This window comes from Coregonus clupeaformis, chromosome 36, assembly GCF_020615455.1.
Source record: "Coregonus clupeaformis isolate EN_2021a chromosome 36, ASM2061545v1, whole genome shotgun sequence".
Lineage (NCBI taxonomy): Eukaryota > Metazoa > Chordata > Actinopteri > Salmoniformes > Salmonidae > Coregonus > Coregonus clupeaformis.
In genome coordinates, this window is record NC_059227.1 from 22,254,803 (window position 1) to 22,272,064 (window position 17,262).

General features: G+C 46.0%; 1 protein-coding gene across 1 annotated transcript; it reads right to left on the bottom strand.

Annotated features, from left to right (window-relative positions):
- Positions 1 to 845: 845 nt before the first annotated feature.
- drc1 (dynein regulatory complex subunit 1 homolog (Chlamydomonas)) lies at positions 846 to 16,878 on the bottom strand. Its single transcript, XM_041865085.2, has 16 exons — positions 16,658 to 16,878; positions 16,373 to 16,460; positions 16,159 to 16,271; positions 15,688 to 15,871; positions 15,471 to 15,608; positions 13,542 to 13,628; positions 13,265 to 13,387; positions 13,043 to 13,182; positions 7,251 to 7,385; positions 2,785 to 3,265; positions 2,551 to 2,640; positions 2,331 to 2,417; positions 2,081 to 2,226; positions 1,376 to 1,528; positions 1,115 to 1,217; positions 846 to 999 (listed from the first exon to the last, which is right to left on the bottom strand). Exons 1-16 carry the CDS (start codon positions 16,819 to 16,821, stop codon positions 943 to 945), a joined length of 2,289 nt encoding a protein of 762 aa, XP_041721019.1. The 5' UTR covers positions 16,822 to 16,878; the 3' UTR covers positions 846 to 942.
- Positions 16,879 to 17,262: the final 384 nt, after the last annotated feature.

Here is a 17,262-nt window from a genome sequence, read left to right on the forward strand (position 1 = left end):
TGTGCAGTTCTCTCTGGTTTTCTCTTGCTTGACCTACCAGTAGTTATGACATCATTTGTGTTGCAGTCATTTTAGTGATCTCATGTTCACAAAATACAAACCGACAAAAAAATATTTTAATGTTTGCAGTAACTCTCGCCTGTTTGTATGATAAAGGGTGTATTATATCCTCCTGTTGACGAGTATGCAATATAAACATTGTTTTAACAATTATTTAAAATAAATTGAATTAATTGAAATACCCATTTTGACAAAGAATGTGGTTTTGTATCTGGTTACAATGTGTCATACAGTGTGTGTCGCTGTGTTCTTTGTGTTTGAATGAATGCCAGAGGTTGCATTAGTGTCAATATGACTCGTTATGGGTAGTGTTTGTGTGTCCGTGCGTGTGCATTTCAGTTTTGTGTGTGTGTAACATCTCTATCTCTTCCTGCAGTCGTCCCAACACCAGTCTGTCGTGGTTGCTGAGCCCAGTACGTGTGGTGTGTATCCTGGCCTGGAGGCAGTATAAGCTGCACTGTGTTCTGCTGCTGGGGGCTGTCCTAGGTCTACTGTTCCTGGGCCTGCTCTTCTTCTCCATGCCCTCTGCCCTCAGCAACAAGATCTTCAACATCGCTGGCTGAACACACTTATCAACCACACACATGCAAACTCTCATTTCTCTCTCTCAATGTGGCTGATCCCTGAATGTATTTGCGCTATCTTATACATTTATGGTATTCGAAAGGCACTTTGTACAAGCTCTAATGCATTGCACTATTATCACATAGTGTTGGTATAATCTTAATACTCCCATTATGTACTTTATATTTTCTATTAAAAGTGTTAAACATCAACTCTCATACTGTATGTTGATGAAGTGCTTTATTTTCATCATAAAATATTGAAGCATTTCCACTGCACTGTGGGTTTGTGTGTGCTCTTCCTCATTGGTCAGCTTGTTCACTCAGGAGCCAACTGCATCACCAGGGTGGGTGGGATCTCCAGCTCAGCATTGACCTATGAGAAGAATGTAGATAGGTCAGTAGACGTCTCTCATTAAATTAGCACACACATTCTGGACACAAACCCTCTAGATGCATTCACAGGCACACACACACACACACACACATACCCTGGAGTTGACGTATTGGTGAAGCAGCATCCGTAGCTCTGTGTTCTGTTGTTTCAGGCTCTGTGTGTCTGTGATGAACTGGGACCTCTCTGTCAGAACAATGCTAGGAACAAACAGATTCAAATAATCTATCAAAACGATGCTCAATCAGTCACCACTTTATATCACCTGTTTTATAACTAAATTAGAGGCCAGGATGGAATGCATTTATAAGGCAGATACTATCTTGTCATTATGTGTGGGTGTGTGTGTGGTACTCACTGGTACTTGTCAAGTGCTGTCTCCAGGGCGCCCCAGATCTTGAGCTTGGCCTCAGGGATGACGTCAGCCATGGCCTCCCAGTAGGCTGCGTCTTCAGAGTCATCTCTCCCTCCTAGACCCAGCATACTGGGCTGGTGAGGGGCAGCCACCTCTCTGGGGGAATAGTTTTGTAATGTTACGCTTCCCCATATAACATTTGTATGGTAGTTTCTACACAGATTTAAGTTCACTGTATTGAGTCCATTATATGTGTCACCATTTAATTAAGCAATAAGGTCCGAGGGGGTGGTATATGGCCAATATACCACGGCTAAGGGCTGTATCCAGGTATTCTGCGTTGCGTCGTGCATAAGAACAGCCCTTAGCCGTTGTATATTGGCCATATACCACAAACCCCTGATGTGTCTTATTGCTTAAATATACCACGACGCAAAACAACTTGTTTACTGTTCTAATTACGTTGGTAACCTGTTTATAATACCAATAACGCACGTCCGGGGTTTGTGGTTTATGGCCAATATACCTCTGCGTTGCATCGTGCTAAAGAACAGCCCTTAGCTGTGGTATATTGACCATATACCACACCCCTTTGGGCCTTATTGCTTAATACATGGGCAAGCCACTTAGAAATGCATGCCCAATACATTGCTTCATTCTAAGTGGTATGCAAGTTTGGGTATTGAAACAGAGAGCCCCAGTGCTGACCTGGGCCGGCAGTGGTGGGCAGTGTAGGCCCTCAGGGCCACCAGGACATCATTGGGGTGGATGAGGTCAGAGGTCGGGCTACAGGAGGAGGTATGCTCCCCTCGCTCCGCCTGAGGACTGGCCACGCCCTCTTTCGCAGACACATCCTGAATACAGAAAACAAGAAAAGAAAGAGAGGATTCTTACAAGATGTCAGTGTGGAGCTGGTAACCATGGCTACTAACACCAGCCTTCTTCCCTCCCTCCTTACCTGGGCCTGCTCCCCTTGTGTCTGTCTGTACTTCATGAAGAAATCAGCCAGCTTGTACACGTCCTCCTCGCTCTCAATCCCCATGGCCTGGCAGAGAAGAACAGAGAGCGGAGACAACACTGATACAGCTCCTCTATCACTACTGTCTTGTGTTTATGTGACAGTAAATGTATAGTTACAGGTGACATAACATACATATAGCCGTTACAGTGTAACTCACAGTGAAGATGGAATCCAGCTTCATGAGGGACTGTTCATCCTTCTCCAGTGGAGAGAGGAGCTTCAGGAGTTTACTCTCTATCAGAAAACCCTGTGGAGGGAGAAGGAGGGAAGGAGAGACAGAGAAACTGTAAAGGCTAAATGTTGAACTAGTTTAGTTAGATAACACAGTTCCTCTTCCTCTCTCTATCCCTCTTTCATACAGACACACAAACTGAAAACTCAGCCCGCTCACCGCCTCGTCACACAGCAGCTCCAGGAGCTTCTTGACCGTCTTCACCGACACTGTCCCACTGTGCTCCCCCCCACTCCCTTCCCTCTCCACCTCACTGCTCCCACTCTCCAGCCCTGCTCCTGATTCATACACCTCCACAGCCAACCCAGGGCTCTCTGCCCCAGGCCCAACCCCGGCGTCAGGCCCAACCCCGGCTTCAGGCCCAACCCCGGCCTCCTGGTACTTCCCCTTCCCCAGGCTACATCCAAGCCGGAGCAGCTCGGAGATGGCCTGGTGCGCAGTCTTCTGGGCCTGTCTCTGGGGCTGGAGGGGTCCGCAGCGCTCCATGAAGGCCAGCGGTGGGCGCTGCCAGGCTAGGCCCAGCTGCTGCTCGTGGACCAGCCGGTCCGTGTCCAGGGCCTTCTCCACCAGCGCCTTGACCTCCTCCTCGTTCATCAGCCACACCTCCTCAAACGTCTTGGCATCGATGGCCGCAAAGTGCCTGAATGGAAGAAGGGGAAGAAGTGTAGCATTATTAGGAGGGATGGGTAAAACAAGGCTTTCTGAAGCGACAAAGCAATTAAGAATTGTGTCGAAGTCTCCTCAAGTGCTTGAGACATTGCTCTTGACGTGACATTTGTTGGTCTGCTTGGTGCAGTTATATTGCAGTTTTGACCATCCCTAGGTTATAGCACTAGACAGGGTATGATATGCACTAGATATGAAAATGCAAAGACTGACAATTACATTCTGTGTGTGTGTGTGTCTCTCTCTGTCTGTCTGTATTTGTGTGTGTGTGTGTGTGTATCTCAAATCAAATTTTATTTGCCACATGCGCCGAATACAACAGGTGTAGACATTACAGTGAAATGCTTACTTACAGCCCTTAACCAACAATGTCAAATTGAAAAAGTGTTAAGTAAAAAAAATACAAGCAAATAACTAAAGAGCAGCAGTAAAATAAAATAACAGTATGGAGGCTATATACAGGGGGGTACCGGTGCAGAGTCAATGTGCAGGGGCACCGGCTAGTCAAGGTAATTTAGGTAATATGTAGGTAATTGAGGTAATATGTACATGTGGGTAGATTTAAAGTGACTATGCATAAATAATAAACAGAGTAGCAGCAGCGTAAAAGAGGGGGATGGGGTGGGGATGGGGGTAGTCTGGGTAGTCATGATTAGCTGTTCAGAAGTCTTATGGCTTGGGGGTAGAAGCTGTTGAGAAGCCTTTTGGACCTAGACTTGGCGCTCCGGTACCGCTTGCCGTGCGGTAGCAGAGAGAACAGTCTATGACTAGGTTGGCTGGAGTCTTTGACAATTTTGAGGGCCTTCCTCTGACACCGCCTGGTATAGAGGTCCTGGATGGCAGGAAGCTTGGCCCCAGTGATGTACTGGGCCGTACGCACTACCCTCTGTAGTGCCTTGCGGTCAGAGGCCGAGCAGTTGCCATACCAGGCGGAGATGCAACCAGTCAGGATGCTCTCGATGGTGCAGCTATATAACTTTTTGAGGATCTGAGGACCCATGCCAAATATTTTCAGTCTCCTGAGGGGGAATAGGCCTTGTCATGCCCTCTACACGACTGTCTTGGTGTGTTTGGACCATGATAGTTCGTTGGTGATGTGGACACCAAGGAACTTAAAGCTCTCAACCTGTTCCACTACAGCCCTGTCGATGAGAATGGGGACGTGCTCAGTCCTCTTTTTTTTCCTGTAGTCCACAATCATCTCCTTTGTCTTGTTTCACATTGAGGAAAAGGTTGTTATCCTGGCACCACACGGCCAGGTCTCTGACCTCCTCCCTATAGGCTGTCTCATCGTTGTCGGTGATCAGGCCTACCACTGTTGTGTCGTCTGCAAACTTAATGATGGTGTTGGAGTCATGCCTGGCCATGCAGTCATGGGTGAACAGGGAGTACAGGAGGGGACTGAGCACGCACCCCCGAGTGGCCCCCGTGTTGAGGATCAGCATGGCAGATGTGTTGTTACCTACCCTTACCACCTGTGGGCGGCCCGTCAGGAAGTCCAGGATACAGTTGCAGAGGGAGGTGTTTAGTCCCAGGATCCTTAGCTTAGTGATGAGATTTGAGGGCACTATGGTGTTGAACGCTGAGCTGTAGTCAATGAATAGCATTCTCACGTAGGTGTTCCTCTTGTCCAGGTGGGAAAGGGCAGTGTAATATAAATTGCATCATCTGTGGATCTGTTGTCACGGTATGCAAATTGGAGTGGGTCTAGGATTTCTGGGATAATGGTGTTGATGTGAGCCATGACCAGCCTTTCAAAGCACTTCATGGCTACAGACGTGAGTGCTACGGGTCGGTCGTCATTTAGGCAGGTTATCTTAGTGTCCTTGGGCACAGGGACTATGGTGGTCTGCTTGAAACATGTTGGTATTACAGACTCAGTCAGGGACATGTTGAAAATGTTAGTGAAGACACTTGCCAGTTGGTTAGCACATGCTCAGAGTACATGTCCTGGTAATCCGGCTGGCCCTGCGGCCTTGTGAATGTTGACCTGCTTAAAAGTCTTACTCACATCGGCTACGGAGAGCGTAATCACACAGTCATCCGGAACAGCTGGTGCTCTCATGCATGCTTCAGTGTTGCTTGCCTCGAAGCGAGCATAGAAGTGATTTAGCTCGTCTGGTAGGCTTGTGTCACTGGGCAACTCGCGGCTGTGCATCCCTTTGTAGTCTGTAATAGTTTTCAAGCCCTGCCACATCCGACGAGCGTCAGAGCCGGTGTAGTACGTTTCAATCTTAGTCCTGTATTGACTCTTTGCCTGTTTGATGGTTTGTCGGAGTGCATAGCGGGATTTCTTATAAGCGTCCGGGTTAGAGTCCCGCTCCTTGAAAGCGGCAGCTCTACCCTTTAGCTCAGTGCAGATGTTGCCTGTAATCCATGGCTTCTGGTTGGGGTATGTAAGTATGGTCACTGTGGGGACGACGTCATCGATGCACTTATTGATGAAGCCAGTGACTGATGTGGTGTACTCCTCAATGCTATCTGAAGAATCCCGGAACATATTCCAGTCTGTGCTAGCAAAACTGTTCTGTAGCTTAGCATCTGCGTCATCTGACCACTTTTTTATTAACCGAGTCACTGGTGCTTCCTGTTTTAGTTTTTGCTTATAAGCAGGAATCAGGAGGATAGAGTTATGGTCAGATTTGCCAAATGGAGGGCGAGGGAGAGCTTTGTATGTGTCTCTGTGTGTGGAGTAAAGGTGGTCTAGTGTTTTTTTTCCTCTGGTTGCACATTTAACTCCAGAGTGGCGCAGTGGTCTAAGGCACTGCATCGCAGTGCTAGCTGTGCCACTAGAGATCCTGGTTCGAGTCCAGGCTCTGTCGCAGCCGGCCGCGACTGGGAGACCCATGGGCGGCGCACAATTGGTCCAGCGTCGTCCAAGGTAGGGGAGGGTTTGGCCGGCAGGGATGTGGGTTCGTTTCCCACGGGGGGCCAGTATGAAAAAATAAAAATTATAATAAATAAAAACACATGTATGCATTTACTAACTGTAAGTCGCTCTGGATAAGAGCGTCTGCTAAATGACTAAAAATGTTTTTTTTTAAATGTACATTTATCATGCTGGTAGAAATGAGGTAGAACGGATTTAAGTTTCCCTGCATTAAAGTCCCCGGCCACTAGGAGCGCTGCCTCTGGATGAGCGTTTTCCTGTTTACTTATGGCGTTATACAGCTCATTGAGTGCAATCTTAATGCCAGCATCGGTTTGTGGTGGTAGATAGACAGCTACGAAAAATATAGATGAAAACTCTCTTGGTAAATAGTGTGGTCTACAGCTTATCATGAGATACTCTACCTCAGGCGAGCAAAACCTCGAGACTTCCTTAGTATTCGATTTTATGCACCAGCTGTTGTTTACAAATATATAAACAGACCGCCACCCATTGTCTTACCGGAGTCAGCTGTTCTATCCTGCCGATGTAGCATATATCCCATCAGCTGTATGTTGTCCATGTCGTCGTTCAGCCACGACTCGGTGAAACATAAAATATTACCGTTTTTTTAATGTCTCATTGGTAGGATAACCTTAATCTTACGTCGTCTAATTTATTTTCAAATGATTGAACATTGGTTAATAGGATTGATGGAAGAGGCAGTTTACTTGCTCGCAGTCGGATCCTTACAAGGCACCCCGACCTACGTCCACGATATCTATGTCTCTTTCTCATGCGAATGACGGGGATTTGGGCCTTGTTGGGTGTCTGTAGGATATCCTTCGCGTCCGACTCGTTGAAGAAAAAAATCTTCGTCCAATACGAGGTGAGTAATCGCTGTCCTGATATCCAGAAGCTCTTTTGGTCATAACAAATGGTGGCAGAAACATTATGTACAGAATAAATTACAAATAACGCGAAAAAACACACAATAGTACAATTGGTTAGAGGGCTGTAAAACGGCAGCCATCTTCTCCGGCGACACTTTGCAACTTTGTGTGTATCTGTGTGTGTGTATGTTATTCACCTCATCTTCTTCTGCATGTGTTTGTACTGTTGCATGATGCGTGTGTAGTCGTCAGTGAGGTTCTGGTTCTCCTCCCGAGACTGCTTCTCCTGGTTGGCACACTTGATCTTCAGGTTGTTCACAACATCCTGTAGTCTAGATGATAAAAGTCAGAGTAACTACAGCAGAGCTACACATATACAGTTGAAGTCGGAAGTTTACATACACCTTAGCCAAATACATTTAAACTCAGTTTTTCACAATTCCTAACATTTAATCCTAGTAAAAATTCCCTGTCTTAGGTCAGTTAGGATCACCACTTTATTTAAAGAATGTGAAATGTCAGAATAATAGTAGATAGAAGGATTTATTTAAGCTTTTATTTCTTTCATCACATTCCCAGTGGGTCAGAAGTTTACATACACTCAATTAGTATTTGGTAGCATTGCCTTTAAATTGTTTAACTTGGGTCAAACGTTTCGGGTAGTCTTCCACAAGCTTCCCACAATAAGTTGGGTGAATTTTGGCCCATTCCTCCTGATAGAGCTGGTGTAACGGAGTCAGGTTTGTAGGCCTCCTTGATTGCACATGCTTTTTCAGTTCTGCCCACACATTTTCTATAGGATTGAGGTCAGGGCTTTGTGATGGCCACTCCAATACCTTGACTTTGTTGTCCTTAAGCCATTTTTCCACAACTTTGGAAGTATGCTTGGGGTCATTGTCCATTTGGAAGACCCATTTGCAACCAAGCTTTAACTTCCTGACTGATGTCTTGAGATGTTGCTTCAATATATCCACATAATTTTCCTTCCTCATGATGCCATCTATTTTGTGAAGTGCACCAGTCCCTCCTGCAGCAAAGCACCCCCACAGCATGATGCTGCCACCCCCGTGCTTCACGTTTGGGATGGTGTTTTTCAGCTTGCAAGCCTTTGCTCCAAACATAACGATGGTCATTATGGCCAAACAGTTCTATTTTTGTTTCATCAGACCAGAGGACATTTCTCAAAAAAATTATGATTTTTGTCCCCATGTGCAGTTGCAAACCGTAGTCTGGCTTTTTTATGATGGTTTTGGAGCAGTGGCTTCTTTCTTGCTGAGCGGCCTTTCAGGTTATTTCAATATAGGACTCGCTTTACTGTGGATATAGATACTTTTGTACCTGTTTCCTCCAGCATCTTCACAAGGTCCTTTGCTGTTGTTATGGAATTGATTTGCACTTTTCGCACCAAAGTACAATCATCTCTAGGAGACTTCTCCTTCCTGAGCGGTATGACGGCTGCGTGGTCCCATGGTGTTTATACTTGCGTACTATTATTTGTACAGATGAACGTGGTACCTTCAGGCATTTGGAAATTGCTCTGAAGGATGAACCAGACTTTTCTGAGGTCTTGGCTGATTTCTTTGGATTTTTCCGTGATGTCAAGCAAAGAGGCACTGAGTGTGAAGGTAGGCCTTGAAATACATCCACAGGTACACCTCAAATTGACTCAAATGTTGTCAATTAGCCTATCAGAAGCTTCTAAAGCAATGACATCATTTTCTGGAATTTCCCAAGCTGTTTAAAGGCACAGTCAACTTAGTGTATGTAAACTTCTGACGCACTGGAATTGTGATTATAAGTGAAATAATCTGTCTGTAAACAATTGTTGGAAAAATTACTTGTGTCATGCACAAAGTAGATGTCCTAACCGACTTGCCAAAACGATAGTTTGTTAACAAGAAATTTGTGGAGTGGTTGAAAAACGAGTTTTAATGACTCCGACCTAAGTGTATGTAAACTTCCGACTTCAACTGTATATACACACTACCGGTCAAAAGTTTTAGAACACCTACTCATCAAGGGTTTTTCTTTATTTTTACTATTTTCTACATTGTAGAATAATAGTGAAGACATCAAAACTATAAAATAACACATATCGAATCATGTAGTAACTAAAAAAGTGTTAAACAAATCCAAATATATTTTATATTTCAGATTCTTCAAATAGCCACCCTTTGCCTTGATGACAGCTTTGCACACTCTTGGCATTCTCTCAACCAGCTTCATGAGATAGTCACCTGGAATGCATTTCAATTAACAGGTGTGCCTTCTTAAAAGTTAATTTGTGGGAATTTCTTTCCTTCTTAATGCGTTTGAGCCAATCAGTTGTGTTGTGACAAGGTAGGGGGGGGATACAGAAGATAGCCCTATTTGGTAAAAGACCAAGTACATATTATGGCAAGAACAGCTCAAATAAGCAAAGAGAAACGACAGTCTATCATTACTTTAAGACATAAAGGTCAGTCAATACGGAACATTTCAAGAACTTTGAAAGTTTCTTCAAGTGCAGTAGCAAAAACCATTGAGCGCTATGATGAAACTGGCTCTCACGAGGACCGCCACAGGAATGGAAGACCCAGAGTTACCTCTGCTGCAGAGGATAAGTTAATTAGAGTTACCAGCCTCAGAAATTGCAGCCCAAATAAATGCTTCACAGAGTTCAAGTAACAGACACATCTCAACATCAACTGTTCAGAGGAGACTGTGTTAGTAAGGCCTTCATGGTCGAATTGCTGCAAAGAAACCACTACTAAAGGACACCAATAAGAAGAAGAGACTTGCTTGGGCCAAGAAACACAAGCAACTGACATTAGACCAGTGGAAATGTGTCCTTTGGTCTGGAGTCCAAATTTGAGATTTTTGGTTCCAACCGCCATGTATTTGTGAGACGCGGTGTGGGTGAACGGATGATCTCCGCATGTGTATTTCCCACCGTAAAGCATGGAGGAGGAGGTGTTATGGTGTCAGGGTGCTTTGCTGGTGACACTGTCTGTGATTTATTTAGAATTCAAGGCACACTTAACCAGCATGGCTACCACAGCATTCTGCAGCGATACGCCATCCCATCTGGTTTGGGCTTAGTGGGACTATAATTTGTTTTTCAACAGGACAATGACCCAACACACCTCCAGGCTGTGTAAGGGCTATTTTACCAAGAAGGAGAGTGATGGAGTGCTGCATCAGATTACCTGGCCTCCACAATCCCCCGACCGCAACCAAATTGAGATGGTTTGGGATGAGTCGGACCGCAGTGAAGGAAAAGCAGCCAACAAGTGCTCAGCATATGTGGGAACTCTTTCAAGACTGTTGGAAAAGCATTCCAGGTGAAGCTGGTTGAGAGAATGCCAAGAGTGTGCACAGCTGTCATCAAGGCAAAGGGTGGCTACTTTGAAGAATCTCAAATATAACATATATATTTGTTTAACACTTTTTGGTTACTACATGATTCCATATGTGTTATTTCATAGTTTTGATGTCTTCACTATTATTCTACAATGTTGAAAATAGTAAAAATAAAGAAAGACCCTTGAATGAGTAGGTGTTCTAAAACCTTTGACCAGTAGTGTAAGTGTTATTTACAAGTTAACCAGTTTCCCCCAAACTACAGCCTTTTTGAACGCACGTCTGTTGTTGACTTTTGTCGACAGGTTTAAAAGATCTAACGGTACTAAAGTAGCAGAGATTTGCGATTCAGCACAACAGAAGCAGACAGAGATGGAGACAGAACTCAGAAGTTCAGCGCCACATTGTAGGGAACAGCGCCCATCTAAGATGCAGAAAACGTGTCCTTTGTAAATCAGGTGGTATAATGTTGCTATAGTGATAGTGTTATACAGTGCATTCGGAAAGTATTCAGACCCCTTCACTTTTTCCACATTTTGTTATGTTATAGCCTTATTCTAAAATAGATTAAATAAAAACAATTCCTCATCAATCTACACACAATACCCCATAATGACAATGCGAAAACACATTTTTCGAAATGTTTGCAAATAAATAAAACACAGAAATACCAGACCCTTTGCTATGAGACTCGAAATTGAGCTCAGGTGCATCCTGTTTCCATTGATCATCCTTAAGGTGTTTCGGATCTCCCGAGTGGCGCAGTGGTCTAAGGCACTGCATCGCAGTGCTAGCTGTGCCACTAGAGATCCTGGTTCGTATCCAGGCTCTGTCGTAGCCGGCCGCGACCGGGATGAAAGGACGAGCTGGATCTGTGTGTTTTAGGAGGGTCGCTGTGGTGAACCTCTCCTTCAGCCTCTTGAAGGCAGCGTCAGCCTCAGGGTTCAAGGCCAGCTTCTGATGCTCACCCTTAAGGAAAGAGGTGAGCGGGGCGGCTATGGAGCTGAAGGACCTGATGAAACGCTGGTAGAAATTTGCGAAGCCCAGGAAGCTCTGTAGGCTCTTGATGGTGGTGGGGACTGGCCATCACCAGCGAGGTGACGTGTAGCGGAGAAGGCAGTGGCACGGTGGGCAACCCCCATTCAAAGACCAACTCCCTATCGATTAGGTTCCCCGCTGATCCAGAATATATCATTGCCATGGAAAGTGAAGGAAGAACCATTCACCGTTAAGGGACCTAAAAACAATGGTTTGGTGACAGGTGATGACGGAACACTCACGGAGCGGCGACGGGAGTCATACCGCCTAGATAGGGAGCCGCCAGGAGATCTGTGGTCAGTGGTGGTGTAGGGGGTGCTGCCCACCTCCATGGGTGAGGACTCTGAGGCAGGGCGAGCGTCGAGGGGTGAGTGTCGAGGCTCTGGGTGGTGTTGGGAACGCCATCGGTCTCTCAACATATCGTCAAGACGAATGGACGTGGCGATGAGGGTAACAAGGTCCATCTCATCGTCCCGACATGCGAGTTCCATCGTGATGTCCTCCCGTAAGCCTCTCCTGAAGGCCGTGCGCAGAGCACGCTCATTCCACCCGGAAGACAACGTCACCGTGCGAAAGCTCAGGGCGTGCTCGAACGCGGCCTCCTCTCCCTGTTGTAGCCGGAGGAGACGCTCACCCCCGTCCTTTCCCTCCGTGGGATGATCGAACACCGCCCTGAACCGAGCGAGGAAGGTGGAGTAGGGAAGCGCCGCGGCCTCACCTCCTTCCCAGACTGCCGTGGCCCAATCCAGCGCCTTTCCCTTCAGTAGCGAAATCACCAGTGCTATCCTGGCTTGGTCCGATGGAGATGGCCCACGCTGATGCGCCAGATACAGTGAAACCTGTAGCAGGAAGCCTCTACATTTCGTCGTTTTCCCGTCATAGCGCTCCGGCAGCGCAAGGGGTCCCTCAGACGTTGGTGATAGCACGGGAGGAGGTAGACTGGGTGCATTCGCCGCTCCCTGAGGTGGAACTGGAGCGATGGTCAGTTTATCCAGCGTTTGTAGCACTTCCTGCATGGCGGCATTCAGCTAGGCAATCTGCTGCTGGTACTGGGAAACTCCAGGAGGATTACCTGCTGCATCCATCTTCTTGATAGGTGTGTGATTCTGTGACACGTACTGAGGATACGAAGAGGCAGGACGCAGATGCAGGAATCAACAGTGTAAAGGTTTACTTAACACTGAGCAAGAGAACAACAAAGCGCGAGTACACGACATGACACTAACAATCACACACAACACAACACTGAACAGTCCAGGGCTATATAGGGGTGGTGATGAGATGATGAGTTGCAGGTGCGCTGGAGGTGATTAGGGTGCGTTGGGTTTCCATTCCGGTGTTGCCGAGGTGGTGCGCTCAGACCGGTGGCTCAGTAGACCGGTGAATCAGAGTGCCGGAGGGACGCAACGGGAGGAGATGTGACACTTATGTAAATGTGATATTTCCTTTTTTTTAAATTTAAAAAAAAATCTAAAACACCTGTTTTTGCTTTGTCATTATGGGGTATTGTGTGTAGATTGATGAGGGGGAAAAAAGGCTGTAACGTAACAAAATGTGGAAAAGGTGAAGGGCTCTGAATACTTTCCGAATGCATTGTAGATGTAGCTACCTGGTGATCTTTCTCTTCTGCTGGGACTTGGTGATGGTGTTCTCTTCGTCTCTCTTCTTTAGCACCTGGAAGTTGTACTCCAGCTTCTCCTGGTTCAGCTGGTACGTAGCCTTCATCTGCTGCAGCTGCTGCTCCAGAATCTACCCACACACACACACACCACAGCTCATTTGAAAACAGTCCCTAACACACCTGCAAACTTTTGCCACTTTTTCTGTCTACCTGAACATCTGTGTCCAGTTTGATCTTGATCATATTGTACTCCTCGGCATCCTCTGTCCTCAGCTGCTGCAGCAACACTTCATACTCCTCCACCCTCTTCATCCTCTGCATCACGTTCTCCAGCTAGAGAGAGAGAGGGAGAAAGGAGGAAGGAGGGGATAGAGTATTGAGATAGATGGAGAGAGACACAAACAGCTCAAGTTCATTTTCAGTGAGAGAAGAGAGAAAGAAAGGTATACCGTCTGTAGAGATGTCTGTTTATTAGAATCCTATTTACCTCTTTGTCTCGGCGCTCCTTCATGTGCTGTTCCCATTTTGTCCTGTTCCCCGTTAGCAGGATCTTCCGCTCATGCTCAAAGGACTTCTGCACAAAACAGGAACAGGTCAACAACCATCAACAAACAGATCAATGAACATGTCAACAACCACAAGGGTGCATCGTCAGTCCCCTCCTGTATTCCATGTATACCCACGACTGCGTGGCCTCACATAGTTTCAACTCCATCATCATGTTCGCTGACGACACAACAGTAGTAGGCCTGATTACCAACAATGACGAGACACCCTACAGGGAAGAGGCAGGCACTCTGACGGCGTGGTGCCAGGCAAACAACCTCTCCTTTAACGTTAGCAAAACAAAGGTGCTGATTGAGGACTTCAGGAGGAACCAGGCTGGACAACGGGGCTGCCGTGGAGACGGTCAATAACTTCAAATTTCTCTGCGTACACATCTCAGAGAAGCTGAAATGGTCTAACCACACAGACACCGTGGTGAAGAAGGCACGACAGCAACTCTTCAGGATGTTCTACAGGAGCACCATTGAGAGCATACTGTCGGGCTGCATCACAGCCTGGTACGGCAACTCCACCGCCGCAGACCACAAGGCGCTTCAGAGGGTGATATGTGCAGTAAAGCGCAACATTGGGTGCACACTGCCTGCCCTACAGGACACCTACAACACCAGGAAGGCCAAGAAGATCATCAGGGACCCTAGCCACCCAAGCCATGCCCTGTTTTCCCCGCTTCAAATCACTCAGACGCATGTAGTACAGGAGCATCATGGCAAAAACTGGATGACTGGCCAAAAGTTTCTACCCTCAGACCATCAAGCTGCTGAATAGCCACCACTAGTCAGCTATCTGCTCCCCCCTGCTACTCCTCCTATGAATATTACCTCCCCGCTACTCCCCCTATGGCCATTTCCCCCCACACCCCCTCAATGGTCACTTACCGTACCTGCTGCTCCCCCTATGGACATTTTCCCCCACACCCTCAAATGACTTTTACTCTGCCCCCACCCCAACGACATTCATCACTGTTGCAGTTGTTAATAGTCATTGACTGTTCTCTCTGCTACCACACGGCAAGCGGTACCAGAGCGCCAAGTCTAGGTCCAAAAGGCTTCTCAACAGCTTCTACCCCCAAGCCATAAGACTCCTGAACAGCTAATCATGGCTATCCGGACTATTTGCACTGCCCCCCCCACCCCACCCCACCCCCCTCTTTTACACTGCTGCTACTCTGTTTACTATTTATGCATAGTCACTTTAACTCTACCCACATGTACATATGACCTCAATTACCTCGACTAGCCAGTGCCCCTGCACATTGACTCTGTACCGGTACCCCCCTGTATATAGCCTCCCTACTGTTATTTTATTTTACTTCTGCGCTTTAGCTATTTGCTTTTATTTTCTATTTTTCTTTAATTAACACTTTTTTATTCCAAATTTTTCTTTAAAAAACTGCATTGTTGGTTAAGGGCTTGTAAGTAAGCATTTCACTGTAATGTCTACACCTGCTGTATTCGGCGCATGTGGCAAATACATTTTTATTTTTTTATTTTTTATTTAATATGTATATTATATATATTTTTTTTATATATAATTTGTATTGTTTTTATTTCACTTGGTCCCCACACCCGCTCAATGGTCATGCTGCTGCTCCCCCAATGGTCATTCCCCCCCACCCCCTAAACGGTCTTTACTCTGCCTCCACCACAATGGACATTTATTAATTCATCACTGCTACAGTCATGATGTATATAGTGCTATTTCTATTTCTATTGTTGTTGTTTTTATTACCATTTTCATTATTTTATTTCACATGTTGGAGCTCGTAGCCTAAGATTTTCACTGTACCCTACAATCACACATGCAACCCTGTCCATGTGAGTATTAAACACTGAATCTGAATGTTTCCTACCTCTATCTGGTCCAGTTCATCCCTATAGGAGCCCATCAGAAACTTGACCTGGTCCTCCATCCTCTCAATCATCAGGTCCACATCCTCTGCCTGCTTCTTTAGATCTTTGACGTAGCGGTCGTCACTTAACTTAATCTCCTACAGACACACACACACACACACACATTATACATACAGACAAAACAAATTAATACACACAAGCACACACACACACTACCTGCTGCAGCTCGTGGATGAGTTTGTTCTTGTCCTCTATGAGCAGGGCACACAGCTGCTGCTGGCTGTTCAGAGAGTCTCTCAGGTCCTGGGGGATCTCCTTCATCTTGGCCACCGTCCACTTCCTGGTGATCTCCTCAAACTTCTCCAGGCTCGACTTGGCCTCATTCTCCAGCTTCTCCACCCTGCTCAGGGGAAGGGGTGGGAGGGGAGAGAGTTAGATAGATAGATAGAGGGAGGTCGGAGAGAAGAGGAGGTTTTGAGCACATGAATGTCTGGTGGATAGTCAACAACGTTTCAATTATTCGTAGAACAGTTTGTTTGTTGAGCGGTGCTGTGAGGAGGTCGTATCAATTTGACCTGCTTTTTGTCATAATGAGATACCGGCACGCATTTACAGTTCATGGCCAGCAGAGGGAGAACTTGTACTACAACTGCTGTGGGGCACAGTCACTGATCCTGGGTATGGTACCTGTGTCTGTGGGCCTCCTCCAGCTCTGCTCGGCGCTGGGACTCCCTAGAATCCGCTGCTACCTGGATGTTGGTGACCAGCTCTGTCCCATCACTCTGCAGCTTTATCATACGCTGGGGAGAAAGAGACATGTAGTGTGTGTGTGGCGTTATGTTTCATTGCTTCAAATTAATTTATAATGCTAACAATAACATAGGCCTAACGTTAACGTTACCTTCTCACTCTGTTCCACTTGATGCTGGCTTTTCCTGGTCTCCTCTTTGATTTCTTTCTTTTCATGGGAGTTATCTCCCAGTTCTTGTCTGAATGACAGATGGGAAAAGCACATTTTATGTTGGCATATACTTTATAGCTAATTTTAGCTAACACTAAAGTTGCAGAGGACAGAGTACACCTCACCTGCAATAGCTAAACAGCTAAGCTAAACGTTTCCGGCTGCTTATATCAACATTAACAGGTGGCTAACAGGTGCTAGCTCAAACAGAAGCTAGCTAGCTACCTTTTCTTGGCTTCATTTCGTGCAGCTATCCGGAGGCGACGGGCTGCAATTCTCTCCTCTGGATTTTCAGAGTCCACAGAAGGTCCAGCCTCCTCCGTATCCTCACGTAGGTTACCGGCTTGACTCATTTTTTTTCTTAGGCTTATTACTTCGCTTCTACACATAACCCAAGTCTGGAAAAAGTGGCAAGTGGCATCATCACTCACTACATGGTTTGTTGTTGTAATCGTTGCTATGGTACCCAGTCTCAAAAAATTGGATATTCGGCACCCTACTGGAAGGAAATGTGAACTGCAGTGAAATGTCGCGCTTTACATCTGATCTCAGCTGATTATGAAATAAAAAAAATGAACTGCAACCTCTTTCTCCTAATGTAGAATAGACAGGGTAGGCTATCTTCACATCTCAGACTAATATTGCTCAAGTCTAATAATAATAATACAATAATACGTTTGGTAAATACAAATAATGGTCATTTGATACACTGTCTGGGCCCCTCGAATGCATGTTTTTGCCCTGTTAAGTAGCCATGTCAAGACCTATACTGAGTAGTTATTTAACTAGAAAATCAGCTTCAGTGCCAATGTTGAGAGACATCCCACATG

Bases quoted from the DNA above. Each gene is read 5' to 3' on its own strand.
- drc1 (XM_041865085.2), bottom strand. From the start codon at position 16,821: ATGTGTAGAAGCGAAGTAATAAGCCTAAGAAAAAAAATGAGTCAAGCC. The intron at 16,272-16,372 runs GTAACGTTAACG...CTTTCTCCCCAG, and splicing joins AAGTGGAACAGAGTGAGAAG to CGTATGATAAAGCTGCAGAG. The intron at 13,183-13,264 runs GTAGACAGAAAA...GTGTGTGGGTAG, and splicing joins AACTGGACACAGATGTTCAG to ATTCTGGAGCAGCAGCTGCA.